The sequence below is a fragment of the Suncus etruscus genome, chromosome 3, assembly GCF_024139225.1.
Source record: "Suncus etruscus isolate mSunEtr1 chromosome 3, mSunEtr1.pri.cur, whole genome shotgun sequence".
Lineage (NCBI taxonomy): Eukaryota > Metazoa > Chordata > Mammalia > Eulipotyphla > Soricidae > Suncus > Suncus etruscus.
The window spans coordinates 86,836,459-86,859,301 of NC_064850.1; the positions used below are offsets into that span (position 1 = coordinate 86,836,459).

The window sequence follows — 22,843 nt, forward strand, 5'->3', positions numbered from 1 at the left end:
TACTCCTGGCTCCACGCTCAGAAATTGCTCCTGGCAGGCTTGGAGGACCATATGGGATGCTGGGATTCAAACCATCGACCATCTGCAGGCAAGAAAAACATCTTAGCTCCATGCTATCTCTCCGGCCCCAATGAACTGTGGTTTTTTGATTCTTTTTGTTTGGGGCCACACTTGGAGGTGCTAATGATTTACTCCTGTCTTTACACAGGGATCACCCATGGCAGGAATGAAGGGCCCTTACATGGCGCCATGATCAAACTCCGGTTAGCTACATGCAAGGAGAGGTCCTTCCTCCCTGTACTGTCTCTCTGGTCTGTGTAGTGTATTTGGTGTATGACAACAGATGAGTGAGGTAAAGGGTCATGCAGCAGGGGTCTGAGAACTCAAGTTAAGCTCTTTATTTTTCAGTTTTGGTGCCCATACCCAATGGTGTTTAGAGGTCCTGATGGTGCTTGAGGGAGGCTATGTGGTGCTGAGGATCAAATCTAGGCTGGCCAAATGCAAGGCAAGCTCCCTACCCACTGCACTATCTCTCTGGGCTCTGAATAATTTTTACTGACTTTTCCACCTGCTGCCTTATTCTCATCCACAATCTCCTTAAGGAATGTGTGTGAAACAGTCATTACCACTGTCTTCCAGAACTTCATATACAAGAGAGCTTGGTGAGTGACCCATTGCTGGGATCTGTTCTGTTTCCTTTTTCTTTTTGGTGTGGGCTATTCTAGCACATGAAGGGACTACGGCAGGACTATGAGGTTCCAAGTACCAAACAGGGCCTTCCTCACACAAGGCACATGCTCCAGTCCTTTGAGCCATCTCCCTGACCTCATAAGTCTCTTGAAGATAAAGATTTTTCTTAAAATTCTGTTAACCCAGCATCTAGCCCAGGACCCCAAACCGCAGGAGACCTCAAAGAGTGAGATCAATTACAATCTAGAAATTATAGGGGAGGGTGGGTGCAATAGTAAGCTATGGGCTTACTCCTGCTCTGTACTGAGATTATGTTTGTGGGTTCAGTGGATCATATAGGGTGCTGGGGATTGAACCCAGCTGACTGTATCCAAGGCAAGTGTTTTCCCTGTCCACTGCACTATGTCTCTGGCCTTAATCTTGTTTACACTCTCACATCTTGGCTTGTGGTGGCCTGGCTTCATGACCGTCCCAGATTCTATCTCTGCCAGCTCTCTAGATACAGGGAAGGAAAGCCTCCTATTCCTCCAGCATAGGCCCTTGGCTGGCAGGCTGATGGCAGGTGTGCTGTGCCCAGAAGTCAGAGTTGGCCAAGACTGGTGATGTGGGGTTGGGTGGGGGGAGGGTTGGGGGGGTGATGGTGGAGTAGGGTGGTAGGGGGGGTATTCAACATTAGACGTGGGGAGGACATGGGGAGCAGAGGCTGCCCAGAGTTGGAGCCAGCCGGCTGCGGGCCTGCACTTTGTCCTTATTCTCCCTTTCATCCTCAGCCTGAGCGGGACTTTCTGAATGGAGCAGGCTGGAATGCTCAGCAGGGGGCTGTGGAGGGGCATTCCAGGCATTCCTTACCCAGTCAGAGAACTCTGTGGGGCACAGCTGCCAGACACTAGGAAAAGAAGCAAATAAAGGCTGTGGGGGTGTCTTCAAGCAGCAGGGGCCAGTGCAGGAAGGGGGAGGGGTGGAGAAAGAAGGGACAGGGCCCTAACATTCCAAATCCTCTTCTTCCTTCAGTGCTGATGCCTAAAGCACAAACAGGTCCTGCCACATGATCCTCACTGTTCTGTGAGCAGGCTCAGGGCAATCTCCTGTGGAGGGGAGACTTTAGGAGCTCAGAGCTGGGATTTTGCTGTCATTGTGTGTTTTCTGGGTCCCTCAGCACAGGCCATTCCTACCTATAGTCAGAGTGGGCTGGATGGTCCAATGCTCAGACACAGCAGTGCTGGGGTTGCCAGGGTCACATCTTGCAGGGCTTGAGGGTAGGGGTGTGTATTTAACAGAATAGTGTGTTTAAAGAATCAGTGTCTTAACTTCAGTGGCAGTTTACCACCCATGGCAGATTGGGGGTACCTTCGTCTCAAACATCTACAGAGCCTGTTTTCCAATCATTGTTTTGATTCAATGGAACGGGGCTTCCTGGACACAAAAGACGGACCATCAGGGAGACAGAATCAGGGTACACAGTGTGGAAGCAAGAGACAACCCCCTTTGACAGTGCAATGACCATGAGGATTTATTAAAGACCCCTCCCTTCCAATATGAGTATGAAATTATACCAAAATAATTCTGTGCACAGAACCAGAGTGCAGAGAGGATTTCCCCAGAACAAAGTATTCACATTTAAAGTGGGCAAGGTTCACTTAATAATAAAACACCAAGAGAATACACAATTGAGACACTGAAAATAAATAAGGGTATTCTGGGGACCTGAAAGGCCAGACAGACATATGGGCACATGATTTCAGTAGCAAGGTGGCCTAGAGGCCAGAGTTCAGTGTGTCTGAGGCACATGGCAGACCCAGGGTATGGGGTCCCTGGGATGAGGTTCAGTAGTAGCTGGAGTCTTTTCAAGTCTTCTAGATTCACAGCAGCACTTCTGATAGGCTTGCACAGGGAACCGAGGGTAGGGAAGGACAGAGAACCTTAGAGGAAACCAGGTTGTACAGTCTTACTGCCAGGCAAAATACCTCTCACTGAACCCTACATTTAGGGGATGCAAAGTCCCCTATTAGCGTTGGTGGGGTGGAAATGGGAAGTTTTTGTATCCCTTGGCAAGAAGATTCCAGGCCTAGTTTTTATTGCTGTGAGATGGCGGCTGAGCAGGGCGGGTCCAGCAAGGGTAAGAATGGGCAGCAGGGTGGCCTGGGCTTCCCTCGGCTTCTCCACTGTCCTGGGTCTTTAGGGCTGGACACAGGCTGCCTTCCCCAGTCCACACCTGCCTCCTAAGGGCACGGGTCGGTGTGTGGTCCCTGCGCTGATCTGGCAGTCCTGGTAGGGGAAAAGTCATTCTCTCCTTGGGTGCAGCCACCCAGGGAAGGAAGCCTGCCTACCATAGGACAACAGCCCCATCAGCTGAGCTTTGTGCAACTCTTCAGGGCCTGCCGATAGGCCTCAGTCACCTCCTGGCACTCCAGCAGGGACAAGCAGCTGTCTCCCAGAGGGTCCAGCCGCCAGCGCCTCAGGGCCCTGCTTCCAGGGACGTCTGAGGGGGGCTCCTCCAGGCACAGGAGGTCGTCCACAGACACGCAGCCTCGCAACGGAGCCCCAGGAAGCCGTTCGGGTAGATCCAGCTGGTCGAAGGACTCCGAGGACAGGATGCTCTCCTCACTCATGGCGCCCATAGGACGGCTGGCCCGGGCTGGTGGGTGGGATGCAGCCAGTTCATCTAAGGAGCCAAAGGTGGGGGGCACTGTGAGGTCCCCTGTTGTGCAGGAGAACTTGCCGTTGTGTTTGAGGATGCCCTTGCGGTGCAGGAGAGGCCCTGAGTCTGGCAGGGGCTTCTGCTCCACTGCAGCGCCCCTAGCAAGCAAATTGTCTGTATCTAGGAGTTCTCCCGAATCACTGGGCTCTGGAGAAGAGTAGTAGCCAGACTCCCGCTGTTGAGTGTTCCTCAGGATGCCTTTCCTGGGGGGCTGGATGATGGCCTGGCCAGAGTTCAGCTCTGTGTCCCCTCTCACCTCCACCAAGGGGGCTGAGAATTTCTTGAGAATGCCCTTGGGCTGCTTGAGGTCGCTCTTGCTGGGGTGAGAGGTATTACTCACTGGGGGCCCCTGGAGTGGTGGCGCCATGTCATGCTCCTTGCGGGACTTCTTGAGGGAGTGCTGGCGCTCCAGGCCTGTGCCAGCCCCTGCGTGCTGCCTGAAGAAGCTGCACACTGGACGGGAGGAGCGCCGGAGCCAGTCAGCCATGGAGGCCCGACCCGAGTCGCTGCCAGTGGGGGCTTCCTCCTGCTCGCCAATGCAGGTGGTGTAGCCCCAGTTGACCCACCAGTGACTGACCACATCCTCCAGGGTGGCTCGGCGGCTGGGGTTCACCATGAGTAGCCACCGGATCAGGCCAGAGGCGTCTGGAAGGTAGAAGACCAGCATGTCAGTGTGATGTTCTTAACTCCCCAGGACTATCCCCATTTGAGCCCAGACACTGCTGCCTCCACATCCAAACTGACCCATCCCGCCTGCCTCTGTCCTCTGTCACAGCCTCCTGGTTACCAAGTGACTGTAGGTTTTCTCCTTGGTCTCACCCCCTTGGCCTAACTCCCTGCTGAGCCTTGTTTCTTTGTTTTGGGCCACACTGGGTAGTGTTTAGGGATTGCTCCTGAAAGGGCTCTAGAGTTCATATGAGAGTGCTGGAATTGAACCTGGGTCAGTCACATGCAGGGCGAACTTGTACTACCTCTCCAGCCCCAGACTGCCCAGCAGAGCCCGGCCTATAGCCTCCATTGTTCTCTTTTCTCTGGCCTAAACACTGCCCTTCAAGGGCTGGGGCAGGAACAAGAGCAAAGCCGGCTCATCACAGCCTTCTTCAGCCTTCTCAGGCACATGCAGCAGGACATGACAGTGATGGTGGAGAGGAACCCATCTGCACCTTCAGAATCACTTCCTGAGCCCAGTAAGGTGAGCAGAGAAGGAGGCAAGTGGAGGTGTTGAAGTGACGCTGCACAAAGCCTCGACCTTCCCTGCAGCTGAGAACATGGCTCTGCTCACTTACCAGAGGGTTTAGGCGGTTCCCGGTAGGCCCCGTTGCTGATCTGTTTCACCAGCATCTTATGGTCTTGCCCGTCAAAGGGCATGGTGCCATGTACTAGGATGTACAGGAGAACCCCCAAGGACCAGCTGTCCACCTGGGAGAGAAGACAGTTAGCCAGGATGCATACAGGCTCCAGAAGTCAGGGGCAGAGCTGGAGAGCTCAGAGGCAGCAGAGCAGCCGCATTCAGGAATCTGGGAAACACAGTGGTCACAACCCTCCACCCTACTGCTAGAGTGTGGGGAGATCCTTCCTCTGGATCTCACCCAGGACAATTGCGTGCCCGACCTCATCAGGAGATGAGTTTCAGTTTCAGTTGGACACGGAAGATTGAGCTTTGTGGAGGCTGGGCAAGTATACTCTGAAGGGACTGAGAGGAAGATGCCTGCCTGGTGGGGATGCCAGGTAGAGGCAGACTAGCAGGGGCCCTCACCTCTGGGCCTGTGTAGGGCTTGCCATTGATGATCTCAGGCGAGGCGTAGAGAGGGCTCCCGCAAAAAGTCTGCAGGAACTTGCCAGGGTGGAAGAGGTTGGAGAGACCAAAATCAGCAATCTGCAGGATGGAATAAATGGGGAAGGGTCATGCCAAAGATCCTGATTCTGCAGTCTCTGCTTGGCCCTCCCTGGGCTCTGGAAGGCAGCAAAGCTACTCGAGGGCCCTTGCCTACACTGGGCATTGCCCACCCCACTCAGGCCTTGAGGAGACTGCCAATGAGGGCACCAAGACAGAGTCCTGAGGCTTCCTGCTTCCCTGGGTCCACTCACTCCTTGGATTTGTCTTCTCACAAGGCTGTTCCTTCCCACTGAGCAACCTCCTGAGCTTCCTTCCCTCTGTTCAGGGTTAACCCATGGACAGGAAGGAGAGGCCTAGAGGCTGGAGGAGTGAGCCCATTTCTCAATCCAATTCCAGAACCTCAGAAGCCAGCTGGTCCCACTGCTCCCCTGTGTGAGGCCTGAGCTGCTTCTCAGGCACGTGCCCATCTCTCGAGTGAAGAAACACCAGCGCAGACATGCAGGCGAGTCTACAAGCCGAGGGCAGTAGTGGGGGAGGATGGGGAGGCCAAGGGGGTTGAGAGGCCCAAGCCGACTTCTCACTCCTAATGAGCCCTGCTCCCCAGCTCACTTGGGATGAAGAAGAATCCTACAGAGGGTCCTGTGAGGCAGGGCAGGACACAGAGGCCGACTCCCTTGTTTATGGCTTTATTGGCTTCTTATCAGGCAGTCATTAGGCAAGGCCCATGGCAGGTGATTGGTATGGCCGGGAAAGTCCGTGACTGACTGCCCGTGCTGGAAGATAATGTTGGCGCCGGAGGCCTCCCTAGTCTGCCTACCTGTTCCAGGTATTGTCCTGGCTTGAAAAAGGGGAATGAACTCAGGGCACGGGCAGGAGACCATTGCCGAAGGGGCTATGTCCTGAATTCTAGAAGATTGCTTTGCTTTGCTTGTTTTGGGGTCATATCTGGTGTTCAGGGGACCCTATATTCAAGCCAGAGCTGTGGTGCTCATGGCCACTGCTAGGTAAACATCTTAACCTTTTTACTATCTCTGCGGCCCTTGGAAGATGCTAAAGCCAGCCCAAGTTCAGATCCAGAGCCTTCCCAGATCTTTGCAGGGCCCATTCCTGGTCCTGTCTTCTAGCCCTGAGACCTGAGGGTGTTTTCTCATTGTGGGTTTCTCAGATCTCCTCTGAATTGAGTATAGGAATTCTGTGGCTGCTGGGAGCAGGTACAGGCTCTGGGGAAAGGAAGGCGCCTGGCCATTGAGCCACAGTTGCTTGAAGGGTGCGGACGTGCAGTGTGTGCTCCAAGCATGGAGGGGCCTCAGGCCACAGCCCTCCAGCCCAGTGTCTAGATCAATACTGAATTTAAAGTCTAGTCAGCTGGTGACTTCAGGCCTGGAAATGAACAGGCCTTGACTCAAGCCCAGGCTCTGCCGATTACAGGCCAGAAGACCTTGAGCAAGTTACCTATACAGGTCTCAGTGACCCATTCCTCAAGTGAGTCCTGCAATAAATGGTAGCTGAGGTCCTATAGGCAACAATGGAGAAGCCAGAGCGTGGCTCAGTTCCTTCTGGAACCCCTTATAGCTTTCAGGGTCTTGATTAGGGCAAAACAGCAGGGGAGGGCTGCTGAGAACAGGAAATGGAGCTCACCTTGATATTTCCATTGGCATCTAAGAGGATGTTCTCCAGCTTTAGGTCTCGGTGGACAACCCCATTCTGAAAAAGGAAGGGATAAGGATCAATGGTAGGTCATCAGGGAGGCATGAAGTTGGGGTTAAAGAGAAAGCTGGGAACACTGCTCTTTACGGGAACATTAAGCCCCAAGTCTTGGCTCCTCCATGCTACCAAGAGGGACCCAGAGGCCATGGTTCCCTACCTCTATGACCCTAAAGGGCTCACCTGGTGGCAGTAGTGCACGGCTGACACGATCTGCCGGAAAAAGTGGCGGGCGTCACGCTCACTGAGACGCTGCCTGTCGCTGATGTAGTCGTACAGGTCACCCCGGCTGGCATATTCCATGACAATCACTATCTTGCTGCTGTTCTCAAACACTGAGCAGGAGAGAACAGAAGGTGAGGCTCCCTTATAAACTCATAGGACCTCTGTCCAGGAATCAAGGGGGTTGGAGGAATGAGTCAGGGAAGAGACCTTTGCAGTGCTGACCTCCCAGCCAACTGGCTCGGCGCCTCTCTTTGGGAGGTGGGTCAGGTAGGCTTTGGGGGTTTCTTCGAACTCCAGGTACCCCTGCACACTCCAGCAGGAGGAACAGTCATTGTCTACCCCGGCATCCTTTCAGCCTTGGGGTGAACCTCTTGGAGATATACCAGGAAGGCTACAGGATAGGCTGGGGCCCAGGATCCATTCTGCACTAGCAAGTTAACCAACTGTTAGGCTCAATTTTTTTCTTGAAGTGTGGGGTAGTTATGATGACATCATAGGACTGGGGTGAGAAAGGGAAGAGCATGTCAGTGCCAATTCCCAGGCTGGCAGAATAAGCTGGCTCCAGACTGATATCTGAGCAGCCCTGAGAAGAGCACCTATTAGTACTCGAGAGGAGAGGAGAGGAGGGGAAGGAGGGAGAGGAGAGGTGAAAAGAGAGAGAGAGAGAGAGAGAGAGAGAGAGAGAGAGAGAGAGAGTAGAGAGAGAGAGAGAGAGAGAGAGAGAGAGAGAGAGATCGAGAGAGAGAGAGAGAGAGAGAGAGAGAGAGAGAATGTCTGGTATTTGCCATAGAGCCATAGAGGCAGCAGGCTGGGGTGGGGGCAGTAACTGGGGAAATTGGTAGTGGGTAATGAACACTGTAGTGGAACATTGTGTGACTGAAACTCAGCCATAAACAACTTTATAAATCTGTATCTCATGGTGATTAAAAAAAAAAGTCCAGAAAAAAAACTCACCGTGAAAAGCTGAGAGAGTGAGAAACATAGGGAAGTGCTCTGGGCACTCAGACACATGAGGTGGGGGGTGGGGATGGGGGTGGGGGTGCAAGTCAGCACCACTGGCTGGCCCAGGAGACCAGGCCAGGGCCTTGGAAAGTAGTCGGTCATGTTTGTCATTAACTGGCTGTCTAAGCTTGTGGCCCCAGCCTGTCCCTGAGGGCTCAAATGCTCATGGAGGAGGAGTCCTCTGTCTGTGGGCCTGTCCAGGTGACCTCTGGAAAGGTCGGAATAGCTGGCTCGCCAAACTGGCCCTTCAGGTCAATGTGTCACTGCATCTTTGTGTCAAATGGGTCCTATGATTTAGATCTGCCTGGCTAGGCCCAGACCTACTACTGCCTGGAGGAGGATCATGAGAATGTGGCTTAGAAGTATGGCCAAGAGGATGGGACCCCCACGTGGATGTGAGTGGCCCTGAGGCCATTCTTACTCCTGCAGGCCCTATCTCCTGGGAGAGTGCCTAGTCAAGACTCTTTCCATGCCTCCACAGGGGTGCGTGCAACCTCTGTGTTGTGGAATCTCCTATTCCTGAGCCAGCCAGACATATTCTAGCTTCTGTATCAGAGATAGCATCCAGGACTGGAGCCTTCCCATCCCCAATGAAGTCTGTGATATGCCTGGGTTTGGGTATCCAGCCAGACATACAGTGGCTGTGTCATCTCTAAGTCAGCTGAGTGTGAAGGTGCACGTCAAGTCATATCCTGAGCTCCAGTGGTTGTGGGGAGTGTACACACACACACACACACACACACACACACACACGGACAGGGCACACATACACCCAGTCACTAAGCTTAGCTTGGTCATTGGCCCAGTCTTCCCTGAGGGAATATACAGAGGGACAATTAGCCAGGCATTTGCCTAGACTTCCTGGGCAAGCAGACTCAGGCCACGGGGCCAGGTGGTGACTCTACTGTGATCTACGTACAGGCCTGGGAGAGAGAGGTGACCAGCAAACATTCAGGCTGTTTTCCTGGCTCCTCTGCCATGGCATCCCTCATTTCTTTTTCAGTTACATAGAGGCTCAGAGCACACAAGTAGGTGAGGGAGAAGGGTGCACCCACTCTTTCCCTTGTCACCATCTCTTGCTCTCTGTTGTCTGGGTCACAGGAAACAGGGCAGCTAGTGTAGAAGGTCACAGTAGTGCCAGAGGAAAAGGAGGTGTGAGAGATTTGGGTGGAAGGGTTTGAGCAAGGTAGTCTTGGTCAGGAATGACTCAGTGAGCCTCAGACTCAAGGAGGTCTGGACGGGGCATGGACAGAGGGGAGGAGCATTCACATTCCTGAAAAGGGATGGAGGAGAGGAGCACCCCCATTCCTGAGATGAGCCAGAGGGAAGAAGCACCCCTATTTCTGAGATGAGGGGAGAACCACCCCCATTCCTGACATGGGATGGAGGAGGTATAAATCTGTGCACAGACCACCTCTACCTCCCTATGAAAAATCTCCGGCCAGAGGGGACCTAACAATACTGTCAAAGTCTACCCTATGAGCTGAACACTGTGTGGCATTTGCCTCGTGACATAGGTGGGGTTCCCTGGCTTTACAAAAGAGGAACCATCATATAAACAAGTTTCCCGTACAGCTTTGGCCAACCCTGCGGTGTCTTTACTCTCAGCTCCCCACATGTGTCTCCTTCATGCCCCAGTTCCTACCTTCATGGATGGCAATGATGTGTGGGTGGTTGAGCGATGACATGATCTCAATCTCCCGCCGAATGTGCAGTAAATCTTGCTCATCTTTGATTTTGTCTTTTCGGATCAGCTTGATGGCCACCTGGGGAAAGAGCACCAGGAGCTTGAGAAGAAAGGCCTGGCAGGGACAAGCTGCTTGAAGGACACTCAGGAAGTTGCTCCAGAGACCATGGAATCCCTAGAGCCTAGCCTTCAACAGCACAGGTGATGGAGGGACTAGAGAGGAGGCTCTGACTGGGTTTGGTGCAGGCCATCCACAGGAAGGAGACAAGCCTAAGAGTCCACAGGAAGGCAGGCAGGTGCATGCATAAGGCCAGTGCTTGATGATTTACTTAGTGTCGTTGTGGACAGGATCATCAAACACAACTGGGCCACAAGCAGAATATCTGGTAATGAGCTGCACTGAATAACCATTTATTACATTGGTGAATGCCACCATGTGTACACATGGAGGGTACACAGAAGGCAGTGGGTGGGGCACCACGTTTACAGGATGCTCTGGGATGAAAGGAGCAGCTGGTAGTACCTGGTACTATCTGGTACCACCTGGGTATGCATGAAATCTTCCACTAATGGCACAGACACAGGACAGATATGGTCTAGTACCATTCTCCAGAGGGAACAAAGAATGGAACATAGGCCAAAGGCAGAAGAGTAGCTGTGGGGACATGACTCTGAGCCTAGAGTCTCTCAGACTGTTGAGAAAGCTCTGGAGGGGACAGCAGGGGTGGACATACAACTTTCTGAATGAACTTGCTATTATACTTAAAATGGCAGGTTTTATGCTTCAGATCTTTCACCACAGAAAATGAAGGAGAAACTCCCCTAGACTCTTTGATCAGGGTAAGGAATGTCCGTCCCCAGCAACAAACAAACACCAGGGCTGCAGTGCTCACCCTCCTCCAAAAGGCCAGGGCCCCTATAAGGATTAAAGTAGTGGCAGCTCCGGAAGGGTGGAGTGAGGCAACAGGAAATGGAGACAGACTCTGAAGTAAAGCAGAAGGGACCAACCGATGCAGCACTATGGGTAGCAGATGGCCATGGGTGTGGGAGAGGTTGCCTAGGGAGTCATGACATGTCCCTGGGGACCCCCACCCACTTTCTGTTCTTCTGTGAAGTTAAACAGAACTGCTGCTGGGCTTGTGAGATAGTCAGAGGTTCCAGGTGGCCTCTGGCTTTTCCTAGGCCAGCCCAGGGCACCTTTTCTACACTTTTTCTCTAGGCCAGAGAGGCACAGACAGCTCCCTCCATTTCCCAGGGGGATTCTCCTCCCTGAGGTTCAAAAGGAGACAGAGAAAGGAGCCCCTAGCCCTACTCTAATCCCGTCTTTCACGGCCCTGCAGGAGGACAATGGCTTCTGGAGGGAATTGTGGCCTGTTCCCCAGGGGACAAGAATGCAGATGCTGAACGCATAATCCCATAAGAGGAGCTGCTCACAAAGCCCGCCCAGTCACCCCAGCAACTAGCATCCCCTAGAGCTGCATCCCTGAAACAGGAACAATGGCTGGAGTAGGGCAGTTCCCCCCCACCCCCAGGTTACTTGGAGTACCACCCCCAGAATTAGAGAGAGGCCCAAGTGCCAGCTGCAGGGACTGCTGGGGGGTGGGCAGTGGTGCAGGAGACAGGGCTGGACTGCCTTTACCCCAATAAGCAAAGGAGTGGGAATGAAATAAGGGGGGACTTGAATCCTCTTTTCTGGTTTCACCCTGCTGTACTCTTCTTGCAATTGCTCCAGACCACTGACAGGCAATTTAAGGCACTAGTATTTCCCTCTAAATTCTTTGTTTTTAAAACCAGAGAAAAATGTTCTGAGCCCCCAGAGATCAAGCACTACAAAGTTGCGTTGGGAGGAAATCAGGCAGATGTAAGTCACACTTCCAGATCTTATGACAGATGCGTGGGGGCTTGGCACTGCCACAGTTGCACAAACCAGACAGTTATATGCACACAAACATACCACAGTGGGTGAATCTCTGTGGGCACTGGCCGAAAAGGATTGGGATTCAAAACACAAAAAAAGAGAAACCAGGGAACTGGTTCACAATAAGCATGACATGCATGGGGCAGCCCCAGTCCCAGCATCACATGATATGGTTCCTTGAGCACTGCTAGGATTGCTTTCTTCCCAACCCCCAGCACTGCTGGATCTGGTTAAAAATAAGTAAACCGGGCCCGGAGAGATAGCACAGCGGCGTTTGCCTTGCAAGCAGCCGATCCAGGACCAAAGGTGGTTGGTTCGAATCCTGGTGTCCCATATGGTCCCCGTGCCTTCCAGGAGCTATTTCTGAGCAGACAGCCAGGATTAACCCCTGAGCAACGCTGGGTGTGGCCCAAAAACCAAAAAAAAAAAAAAGTAAACCAACTGGAATATTTGCTTAAAAATGTGTTTTGTTTTGTTTTTTTTGGGGGGGGGGGGCACACCCGGCGATGCTCAGGGGTTACTCCTGGCTGTCTGCTCAGAAATAGCTCCTGGCAGGCACGGGGGACCATATGGGACACCAGGATTCAAACCAACCACCTTTGGTCCTGGATCGACTGCTTGCAAGGCAAACACCGCTGTGCTATCTCTCCGGGCCCTGTTTTGTTTTGCTTTTAAAGAGGTAGTCTGAATTGGCACTGGTAGATTCTGAGTCTAGGTCCTTCCACTCTGGAAGCCAGGGTTTCTGAAACTCTTTCTAGTCCTCATTCAGGTTCCACATCCCTGGTTTTCAGTATCTGGCTTCAGGGCACAAGTACAGAAACCCCACCACCCACGAGGAGAGCACAAAGGCCAAGGCTGGGAAGAAACAAGGCCTGCAGGAGGCGGCCACTACCCTGCAGTTCAGGGTCGCTCTGCCCCATGAGTCCCAGACACCCTACAAAGCCTCACTCTGGACTTGGCTGTCAGTCCCAGCATCTCTGTTACAGAAAACACTCTAGAGTTGTTTCCTGGTGAAGACAAGACAGACTCAAAATGGACTAAATAAGACACCAGGCAATCTCTAGCTAATGAGCCAAGTGAGATTTTCTACCTTTCTTCTAGGTAAGACTGTGAGAGTCAACCCCAGTACCTTTGATATCAAATGTAGGACAGCTGAGCAACCATTTTCCAGAACAAAAATGCACTCACACACTATAGCCCAGAAGATTAAAAACTACTAAATGGATCATGCAGAAAGACTTACAATTTTGAACCATTGTGTATAATTATGAATTTATTCTCTAAAGAATCCAAGTTTAGGAGACAGAGCCTATGGTCACCCCAGTTGAGATTGGGGATGGTATAGAGTCAGGGTTCCTGAGTAGGATCACCAGGCCCCAGGAGAGACATAAATGCAAATACCAGGCCAGCCCTGGGAGTCCAGGGCTAATCCTTGGTGAGTATATAATCTGGCAAACTGGTCTGGCCAGTTTTAGTGCTGCATCTGAAAATGAAAGGGCATTTCTGCTCCAGCATCTGCTGAATGCCTACTGTGTGCCAGTGCCATGCTGGGTGATGGGGATTCAGATAAATGGGCCCAGGTCATCAGGCTACCAGAGTGGCAGTTCAGTCACGAGTGATGAACGCCATGGTAGAGCTCCCTGTCTGCAGGAGACAATAGACATATTTCTTTGCTTGAGGAGCCGTGGATCCACTTCGGGGAGAAAACTTCGTTTTAGATCATGGATAAGAGAAGACTGTAGGGGGTGGGGTGGGGAGAGGCTAGGGAAGGATAGCAGGAGCATTCCAGTTAGAGAAAGGTCAGAGTAAACGTCAGAGACTCCATGCATGCATTTGCACAGCAGTCCCAGCATTAGCCCGCTTGCAGAGTCGCTTCAAAAATGCTCACCAGCTACTAACCAAGAACGTCCTAGCAAGCTCTATTATAAAGGGCTTGTCCAGAGCCCCCTGTTACAGCCATGCCTGAGAGGAAGAAGCCGCATGGCAGAAGACAAAGGCTCCTTGGAGATGCCCTACCCTGCCCCTTGCTCCCCGCGTCCACCCCCAGGGAAGGGAATGCCCTACTCTTTAACATGGGTCAGGTTGCCCTGGTCATATCTGTAATTGAATAGCTACCCCACCCATTACAGATTTACAACCACGCTGGGGAGATGGGTGCTGGGGTTCAATTACCTTCACAGTTCTCCCTTCTGGGAGCCAAAAGTAGGGAGGATTCACATCCAGAGGCAGATGGCAGGCAAACCTTCAAAAAAGGTGATCTGAAGACATATTTGGGGGAGTATTTCTGTATTTTGAAAAGCAAGATATAGGTGGTGGGGAGAAAGCTAAAAGGACGGGGTGTATGCCTGACATGCACAGAATTCTGGACCTGATTCATGGCACTGCCTGGTATCCCAAGCATTATTGAGCACACCTTCTATAGGCCCCAGTCCTGCTGGACAGGTAAATACACACATTAACACACATACCTACACACAAACCTATATACTTATATATAAACTACATATACCTATGCACAAACCTATATACTTGTAATTGCACATATACAAACATACATACACACATATACACATATTCACAAATATTCCCATATTCTCTTCTATGATTCCCTGCCCACAACACTGAGGCTTAACAGTGAAACTGCTTATCTCCACAAACATACATGTTTACAACCCCACATGTATACAAACTCACTCACACACACACAGAGATCTGGAAGTGCTGGCCACAGGAGCCACGTACAACAGACATAGCTACAGCCCAAACCCCAACTCCCTGGCTTTTCCTGGGGAGCATCTGAAGTCCAAGGGCGGGGCAAGGCGCTGGAGGATGACCCACTTAGATAATGGGGAGAGGCTGAGCCAGCAGTCGCTAGGGAGAGTGAGGGTCTGGGGTTGACTCATTGCGGGTGGCTACCAGAGATGGGGACTGTCATAGGGTCTGAGGGGAGTCTGAGTCCTCCCCCCTTCATGCTGGGCTCCTCTCCCTCTCTTTGACACCTTCTGGTCCCCTCCCAGGCTGGCACACTAGGCGCTTCTCAGCCCGGCCCTCTGTGTGGTTTGGCTGCAACCCAAGGACAAGCGTCGCCTGCAGCCGGAGTCTCCCTCCCTGCTGCTGAGCCGGCAGGTGCAGGAGCTGGAGGCAGCAGCCCACAGACATACCATTGGCAGCTGGCCCTGTGGGAGCCCTTGTTGGCAGCAGAGACCAAAGTGGAGACTAGGACTTTGAACAAAGTAGAGACCAAAGTGATATTGGCTTGGAAGCTGCAGGGGCAAATGGGGCTGGGGGCAGGGTGGCCAAGCAGAGGGTGGGGAGGGTAAAGCTGCATCAAAGGCAGCAATGCTGGAATAATGACACCCTGTGTCAGTGACTTTGCTGGGTCCTCTACCTTGATGCCCTTATTTAAGCCTATAAGCACTGCAGTTGGCCAGAAGTATGGCAATTTCACTGTCCAAGTGAGGCAGAGTTCACAGAGCAGAGAAGTGGGGGTCTGAACCCTGCATTCTAACTCTGGCTCAGGAGCTGATGACCCAGTGAAAACCCCAAATAGGATTCCAACAGAGAGAGGGGGGTTCCTAGGTATCACATACCAACACTGCTAGGAACAATGACCCAAATGGCAAAGCTCACAGTGGTAAGCCAGGTCTCCTAAAGCATGGGACAAGTCAGGCCCCCTCCATCTACCAACGCTGGAAGCAGGTCTACTCAGTCATTTTCATTCATCTTCCATTGCCCCCATTATCCAGCAAAGAAGAGAAATGGAGGTGCCTGGGCCCCTCATGCTGCACATGCTCCTCAGAGGGAAGAATTATATGAGCTTCCAAGGGGTCCAGCAGGTGTTTTTCTTCTTAAGGAGCAGGTGGGGGGGGATCTGGGAGAGTCCCAGGAGGAAATGTCATTTGAATGCCAGTCATGCACTGAGACCAGGAGATCCAGAGCAAATATTTGCCTTTCCTTTGATGGCCTCCTGGAATAGCCATTAATCTGGCCCAGCCCTCCCCGCTGCACAACCCCATCTGATCAACCACTGTGGGTAGCAATCTCAACTTCAGGTTAGGCATGCTGGAAAGGCAGGGAGCAGGTGATCAGGCCAGGACCACATTCATCTCTGAATCTCCCCCCACAGTGATCTCAGTGCCCATTGAGGCAGGTGGGGCAGCACCACACCTTCCTGCACAGAAGGTACTTCTGGGAGTTCTTGCAGGGGACAATAAGAAGCAGAAATGCGGGGGTGGTGGTGTTCCCGAAGAGCTGAGAAGCCCTCTGTGTGCTGTTCAGAGGGGGGATGCGGGAGGAGCAGGTAGGCCTCAGAGGGAGCCAGAGGCAGGGATGTCTTTGGAATTCTCTTTTATGATGGAATAGGAGTTGGATTCCCTGCCCACAACACTGAGGCTTAGCAGTGAAACTGGTTATCTCCAGAATGCTTGTCCCTGCCTTCTCTGGGTGACCCAGGATCTCTGAACTTCACTCTCAGTTCCCAGTTCTGACCACTCCAGTCCTGTGACCCTGCCTTACCCTAACAAGAGACGAGAGTCACAAGCCAAAGCAGCTCACTTCAGCTAGGCCCCTGACAAAGCCTGGGCCCCTCATTCTCAAGCATGGAACTTCTCGGCCCCTCACACTTTATAGAAAGAGAAAGAAAAGCAAAGCCAGGAAGTACATGATTGCCTAATAGCTGTAACCTGGCAGCGGACACAGGGGACCGTGCCAGGCATTAGCAGGAAAAACATACTCTGTGGCCTTTAATCCACCTCTTTCTCCAGCATCTACTCTCCTTCACCAATGAAATGTCTTCTTGAATTTCAAAAAAGCTAATGGCTGCAAAAGCAAACAGGTTGGGGAGGCAGTTGCTGCCATGGCTGATGGGCAAAGTACTGCAATACACACACGCACTCGTTTACACACACATGCACACATCAGCTGGACTGGGCACAGCAATCCCTAGACCACTCACTCTTTTCCAAAGACGGGTCAAGACTCAACTCATTTTGGCCTCATCCTGGACTTTAGAATAGATTCTCTGGATGTGAAATTGGTATTTTAGAGAAGCGTCTCAAGGGATTGCTAAGCCTAAATTTGAGAAATACATTAACTGCCTTTCAGCCTTTCTCAACAGAAATATCAGTTCTTAGTGAGTCAGGAATCAGGTTCAGGACTTACTGATGGATCACTCCTGGCAATGCTGAAGGAACAGGGAGAGAACTCAGGCTGACTCCATAAAAGATAGGTAGGTACCTGACCCACAATAGTATGTTTCCAGCTCCTTAACTTCCGTTTTTTTTGATGTCATTCAACCCTCAGAGTAACTTGTGGGTGAGACCTATTTACTTTTCTCCCATTTTACGAAAAGGGAAAGTGAAGTGATTACTCAGGTTCACCACGGTCACCACAGCCTCCCCAGAACCCCGAGCCCTCAGCATCCTGGGCACTGGGGACCAAGAGAGTCCGCGTTCATATTTCCCAGCTGGAATAGCATGAGGAAGCTGACTCTGCTCGGAGCTGGACAGCACCGAAACTCATCAACTCTGCCCAACTCAGCCCAGCCCAGCCTAGCCCAGTCCAGCCGGGCACCCTGCGGAGCAGGCGGGCTGGGCTAAGCAGTTTGGAGCGGAGCTTTAGAACTGCGGGGCTTTAGGGCGCATGCATTCATCCCACCCGCGCCCTGCGAGGCCGAGCCCCGGCGGCCTGTCGCTTCCTCGTCCCGCACGACTCTCCCAGGAAGCGAATTCCAACCCAGTTCCACTCCTCCCGGGATCACGCTCTTTGCAGATTTTAGGAGCCTGCGCATGCCGGGGCGGGACGCAGGCGTCGGCCACCCGTTCTAGTTGGGGGTTCTCGCCGACAGACGGACGGACGGACAGACGGACAGACAGACAGACAGACGGACGGACGGACGGACAGACAGACAGACAGACGTGTCTGCAGCGGACACGGGGTGTTTCTCGTCCCACTCGCAGCCGGGCCCGCGGCGCCCCGGGCCTGCTTGGCCACGAGCGGGAGCCGCACTCACCAGGCGCCCCGAGCTCTCCCGCGCCTTCTTCACCTTCCCGTAGGTGCCTTTGCCCAGCGTCTCGAGGAACTCGTAGCGGTGACGCAGGTTGTGCTTGTGGTGGTGCCGCTTCACCGCCTGCTTCTTCATCAAGGGCTTGGGCGACTTGATCAGCCCGGCCGGCTCCACGGGCCCCGAGGCGGAGCCGAGCCGCCGCGGGCAGGCCAGAGACTCCATGGCGAACGGGCCGGCGGAGGCGAGATCGACTGCGCGGCCAGAGCCAGAGTTTCCAGGCGCGACGGGCAGCCAGGCCGCGAACCCACAGACCACAGCCGCGCGCCACGGGATCCGCGTTCCGAGGACTTGGTTATAAACGCGTCTGGGCCGAGGCTCCGGCCACAACCCCCACGCCCATTGGCCGCCGCGCGGGAGCGGTGCACTGGGTCGCCTCTCATTGGCTCTGCCGGAGCTCTGGCCCCGCCTCCCCCTCCGCGCCAGGAAAGTTGGCTTTCGGCGGCCGCTGACGAGCAAACCGGCTTGGAGACTGCGGCGGTGCCTGCCTGGTGGGCTGAGACTGCTGCTGGGGCTCCGATGGCACTTGACCTGGCTAGAGCCCCCTGTAGTTCTGAGTATAACAAGTCACCCGGGTACTTCTGCCTCCTGAGTGAATGTGCTTCTTCCAGGCCAACACATATAAAAATCACTTTAAGATCTTAAGGGGAAGGGCACAACCCAATTCTGGAGTCTCCATTATTCCAGCTTGGGGCGTGCAATTACTTTCTTTTTATTTATTTATTTATTTGTTTATTTATTTATTTATTCGTTTGTTTGTTTGTTTTGGGGCTTTGGGTCACTCCCGGCAGTGCTCAGGGGTTACTCCTGGCTCTACGCTCAGAACTCGCTCCTGGCAGGCTCGACGGACCATATGGGATGCCGGGATTCGAAACACCGGCCTTCTGCATGCAAGGCAAACGCCCTACAACAATGCTATCTCTCCGGCTCTTATTTTATTTTATTTTGTTACGTATGTGTTTCCTCTTTTCTCTGAGGACTTTTGCCTTGCATGAGGCTGTGGGTTCCCTTCCCTGAGAGTTCCATATGATCCCCAGAGTCTGCCAGGAGAAATTTCTGAGGGCATCCAGGAGAAGCCCCTGAGTGCCCCGAGTGTGGCCCCCAAGCCCATAAGTAAACAAACAAACAAACAAACAAACAAGTAAAACAGTGACCACTGAAGGCCCTGCAGGGATGGAATGAAATGGAGGCAGATCCCACTAGTGTATATGTTGAGGGAGGAGAGGGTGCCGAGTGCAGGGTGGTGTTCTGGCTTCACCTCTCTTTATTAAATCCCAAAATGTGATTCTGGAAAGTTCTTTCATGTTCATCAATGGCAGCAGAGCTGGTGGGATTTCTAATCATGGGATCAGGGATGGGAAAATTAAGGGAAAACATTAATTCATTAAAAGGAAATATATTACACTTTTATTACTTATTTGTTTTTTGTTGTTGTTGTTTTGTTTTTGGGGCCACACCCGTTGACACTCAGGGGTTACTCCTGGCTATGAGCTCAGAAATCACTCCTGTCTTGGGGGAACCATATGGGACGCTGATGGATCTAACCTTGGTCCACCCTAGTCTAGCACTTGCAAGGCAGACACCTTACCTCTAGCGTCATCACTCCAGCCCCCACTTTTATTATTTAACAAGTGTCCCTAGGTCCGTATATAACCCTCTACCCAAGGTTTTCCTCTCTTATTTTGGAACTGAAGGAAAGATGGTAGGTTATGAGATTTAGTTGTTTGTTTCTTTCTTGTGTGTGTGTGTGTGTGTGTGTGTGTGTGTGTGTATGTTTGTGAGTTTTTTGTGTGTGTGTGTGTGGTGGGTTTTTTTTTTGTTTGTTTTTTGTTTTTGGTGGGGGAAGATCCCAGTGGTGCTCAGAAGACCCAGAATTCTCTCTAAGCAATGCTCACCCATTGGTGCAGTAGAGGGCTGGAGAATGTGGTGAGCTCAGGTGCTGCAGTGGGAATTTCCAGGGTTGGTGTTTAAGGTCAGATGCTTCGGGTGCAGAGCTCCATTATGAGGGATGCTAGAAATGAAGAGAGAATAAATATCTGTGGCTTCTTCTCCTACCCTAAGTGAGAGAATAGGAGGGAGAAGAACTTTGCCTTTGAGTCATAACCCAATTCTATGAAGCAGAAATGAGATTCTGCCCCAGCCCACAGAGCTTGGTAAGAAGCTAGCAGGATTTAGTCCCCCAGGTGGACTATGTCCAGGTCTATGTGGAGCTCTGGAGTGAGGACTTGCTCCCAGCCTCTGGATGTGTACTTGGGGTCAGCTCACTTCCCATGTCACTGAGCCTTCGAGCCTGTCTAGGCTCCAGGGAAGCTTAGTGGGTCCCTTTTCCCATATCTTGAGACCAGAGAAGCGGCTAGCTGTTTTGATTCTCTATTTACTGACCTCTTGCTCTGAGCACTTGTGAAAATAGAACAAGGCTCAGAAAGTGGAGCAGTTCCCCCAACTTCTGCTTCCTCTTCCCAAGATCTCTGATTTTTTCTGAGTTGAGTCAGGCAGCACAAATAACACAAAGTCAAGTACAGGGCTGAGAAGGGTAGGGGAGACCTGGCTACTTAGCCCCACAGCCAGCCCAGTTCTGAGGCCTTCACCCTGTGTGCTCCTTCTAAAGGTAGAAAGAAGGGTGACAAGTTTCACCAGGCTTCTGAGCTCAGAGAAGTGCTCGGTTCTAGCGACAAGTAAGCTAGTCCCAGACAGAGACAGATGGGACTTGGATGAGAGAAAGAACAGCATATTTTTGAAGTGTAGAACAAGGGGTGCCCCTAGTACAGAGGGAGGAAGGATAAAAGAGTCTTTGGGAGAGTTAAGCCATCTCTCGTGATGCTCCAGAAGCTGTTCTCAGGGTACAGTCCCAGCAGTTTTCACTGTCTCAGGCACCCTGAAAAGGGCTTTTAAGCTGAGACTTGAAGAGCAGTGCCAATTATTAGCGAAATCAACATTTCCCTACAAGTCAGACAAAAGATTACACAAGGGCCTGAGAGAATGCAAGGCAGGCAGTGACTGACCCCAGTTCTATCTCTGGGATTGCATATGTTCCCCAAAGCACTGCCAGGTGTATCCGATTATAGAGCTAATAGTATCCCCTAAGTGCTGCCAGGTGTAGTCACCAAACTCCTCCCCCCACAAACCAAAACCAAAAGAAAAGAACTAATAGATGAGCCTAAGATTCACTTTCAAGCTTAATCTAATCTCTTTGAGTTCTTCCAGGTATCCCTAATAGTCAGGCCACAGATACGAAAAGACACTCAGTGGTAGATGCTTATCAAGCTGAGCCAGGCATGTGCCCTACAATGAAAAGACTAAATGAGAGAGTCAGCCCTGCCCCTGTCCCACGCCCCAACAAGACTGGCTCAACAAGGTGGCCTCTGGCTGTTCTAGCCCCTCTTGTACTTCAGCTTTTGTGGACCACAATGTGAACCTCCACTGGGAGAACAAGATGAGGGGTTCTCCCTGCAGGAAGGGGCTTTAAGACAGAGACAGACCATGACTCAGAAACAAGGGAATCTGCAAGGCCAGTTCCTGAGAGGCAGACTGGCTGCAACAGTGTCTTCAAGACTCAGTTTCCTGGGAGGGGAAGGGGCCTGTGTTATTGGAGGGAAATTCCTGCGTCCGTCATGTACTCCGAGGCTCCGGATCTGTCTCATCCTGCCTGACTGTCTGGGCCAGTCCCAGAGGAGGAAGCCTCCCCCATGACCAGTGTCCAGTTGCTGTGGCTCTTTGTAGCGCACTGGGAAAATCACGGATTACAGGTGCACACTGGGAGAAGCTTCAGGAGTAAGTGTGGGTATCAATCTTGACTCCCCAGTTTGCATTTGTTGTGTGGTTTCCAGGAAGAGGCTCTATAGATAGGTGAGGTGGAGGGCACTGGCAGCGTAGCCAAGGCATATCTAGTTTCTGGAATATAGTTCAGCACCAGAGCACTTGCCCTGCATGTGTGAATCCCTAAATTTGATCCCCAATATTTTGGGGGGATATTGGGAAATAGAAGGTTTTCTGAAAAAGATTTTTATGGTGTAGTAAGAGGCATAGTACACAGGTCACTATAATCCAAGGCAGAAAGTAGAAGAGATTAAAGAAAAATGTACAAAGCAGCAAGTGGGGATCAAAGGACTGGCCTCATTCTAGCTCAGGGCTTGAAGCATCACCTCACCTGTGACCAGTTGGGCTATCAGGGCTGGGTAGAGTAAAGGGAGGTGATGCTGTGTGGCAGAGGAATTGAGAAAGGCAAGGGGAATTTTGGGAGGGATAGTGGTACAGACACCATTCAGGGTTTACTCCTGGTCTGAACTCAGAAACTACTTTTCACAGTGTTTGGTGGTATTCAGGGCACCATATGGTATACCAGGGATTGAATTGGTTGGCTTTATGCAAAGCAAACACGCTTTACTGGCTATTTGTGCTTCTGCCCCCGCAAGACGATTTGATTGTATGGAGGGATCCTACCTCCCCAGCTACAGAGCATTTCCTGTCTTGAAATTTCCCTCATGAGAGGCCGTGGAGATAGATGCCTCAGCTCCTCATTCTTCCACTCTCAGGAACTGATGGAATTGTCAGGGTAGGACTTGCCATACAAGTAGCCCTCCAAGACAAGGCATCTGGCAGGCACAGGCAAATTGGGACACTTGACTCAAGGCTTCCCTCTTCTGACCAAATGAAGGCTAGCAGATTTTTAAAAATTAAATACTTATTAAAAATGTTTTTGCACTGTGAAATTACCAAATTATTCCTGATTGGGTTTCAGGCATAGTTTTTCAATGACAACTCAAACTCCTTCACCAGCCTTCACTTCCTTCCACCAATGGCCAGCAGATCTCATAGGTTGCGAAAAGCTGTGACCTCGAACTTGACTGATACCCAGTACCAGCATCCTGGGGGTGTATGCCTAGACATCAGTTTCCTACAAGAAGTAACTGATTTCTTTCTCTTTCTTTCTTTCTTTCTTTCTTTCTTTCTTTCTTTCTTTCTTTCTTTCTTTCTTTCTTTCTTTCTTTCTTTCTTTCTTTCTTTCTTTCTTTCTTTCTTTC

The 22,843-nt window shown here is 51.8% G+C and overlaps 1 protein-coding gene across 1 annotated transcript; it reads right to left on the bottom strand.

Moving 5' to 3' along the window:
• Positions 1 to 2,174: 2,174 nt before the first annotated feature.
• NUAK2 (NUAK family kinase 2) lies at positions 2,175 to 19,721 on the bottom strand. The gene is made up of 8 exons (XM_049770820.1): positions 19,718 to 19,721; positions 17,772 to 18,367; positions 9,802 to 9,922; positions 7,113 to 7,264; positions 6,864 to 6,929; positions 5,145 to 5,264; positions 4,675 to 4,807; positions 2,175 to 4,033 (listed from the first exon to the last, which is right to left on the bottom strand). Exons 1-8 carry the CDS (start codon positions 19,719 to 19,721, stop codon positions 3,036 to 3,038), a joined length of 2,190 nt encoding a protein of 729 aa, XP_049626777.1. The 3' UTR covers positions 2,175 to 3,035.
• Positions 19,722 to 22,843: the final 3,122 nt, after the last annotated feature.

Bases quoted from the DNA above. Each gene is read 5' to 3' on its own strand.
- NUAK2 (XM_049770820.1), bottom strand. The intron at 6,930-7,112 runs GTGAGCCCTTTA...TTCCTTTTTCAG, and splicing joins CCGTGCACTACTGCCACCAG to AATGGGGTTGTCCACCGAGA. The intron at 4,808-5,144 runs GTGAGGGCCCCT...CTTCTCTCCCAG, and splicing joins AGCCCTACACAGGCCCAGAG to GTGGACAGCTGGTCCTTGGG.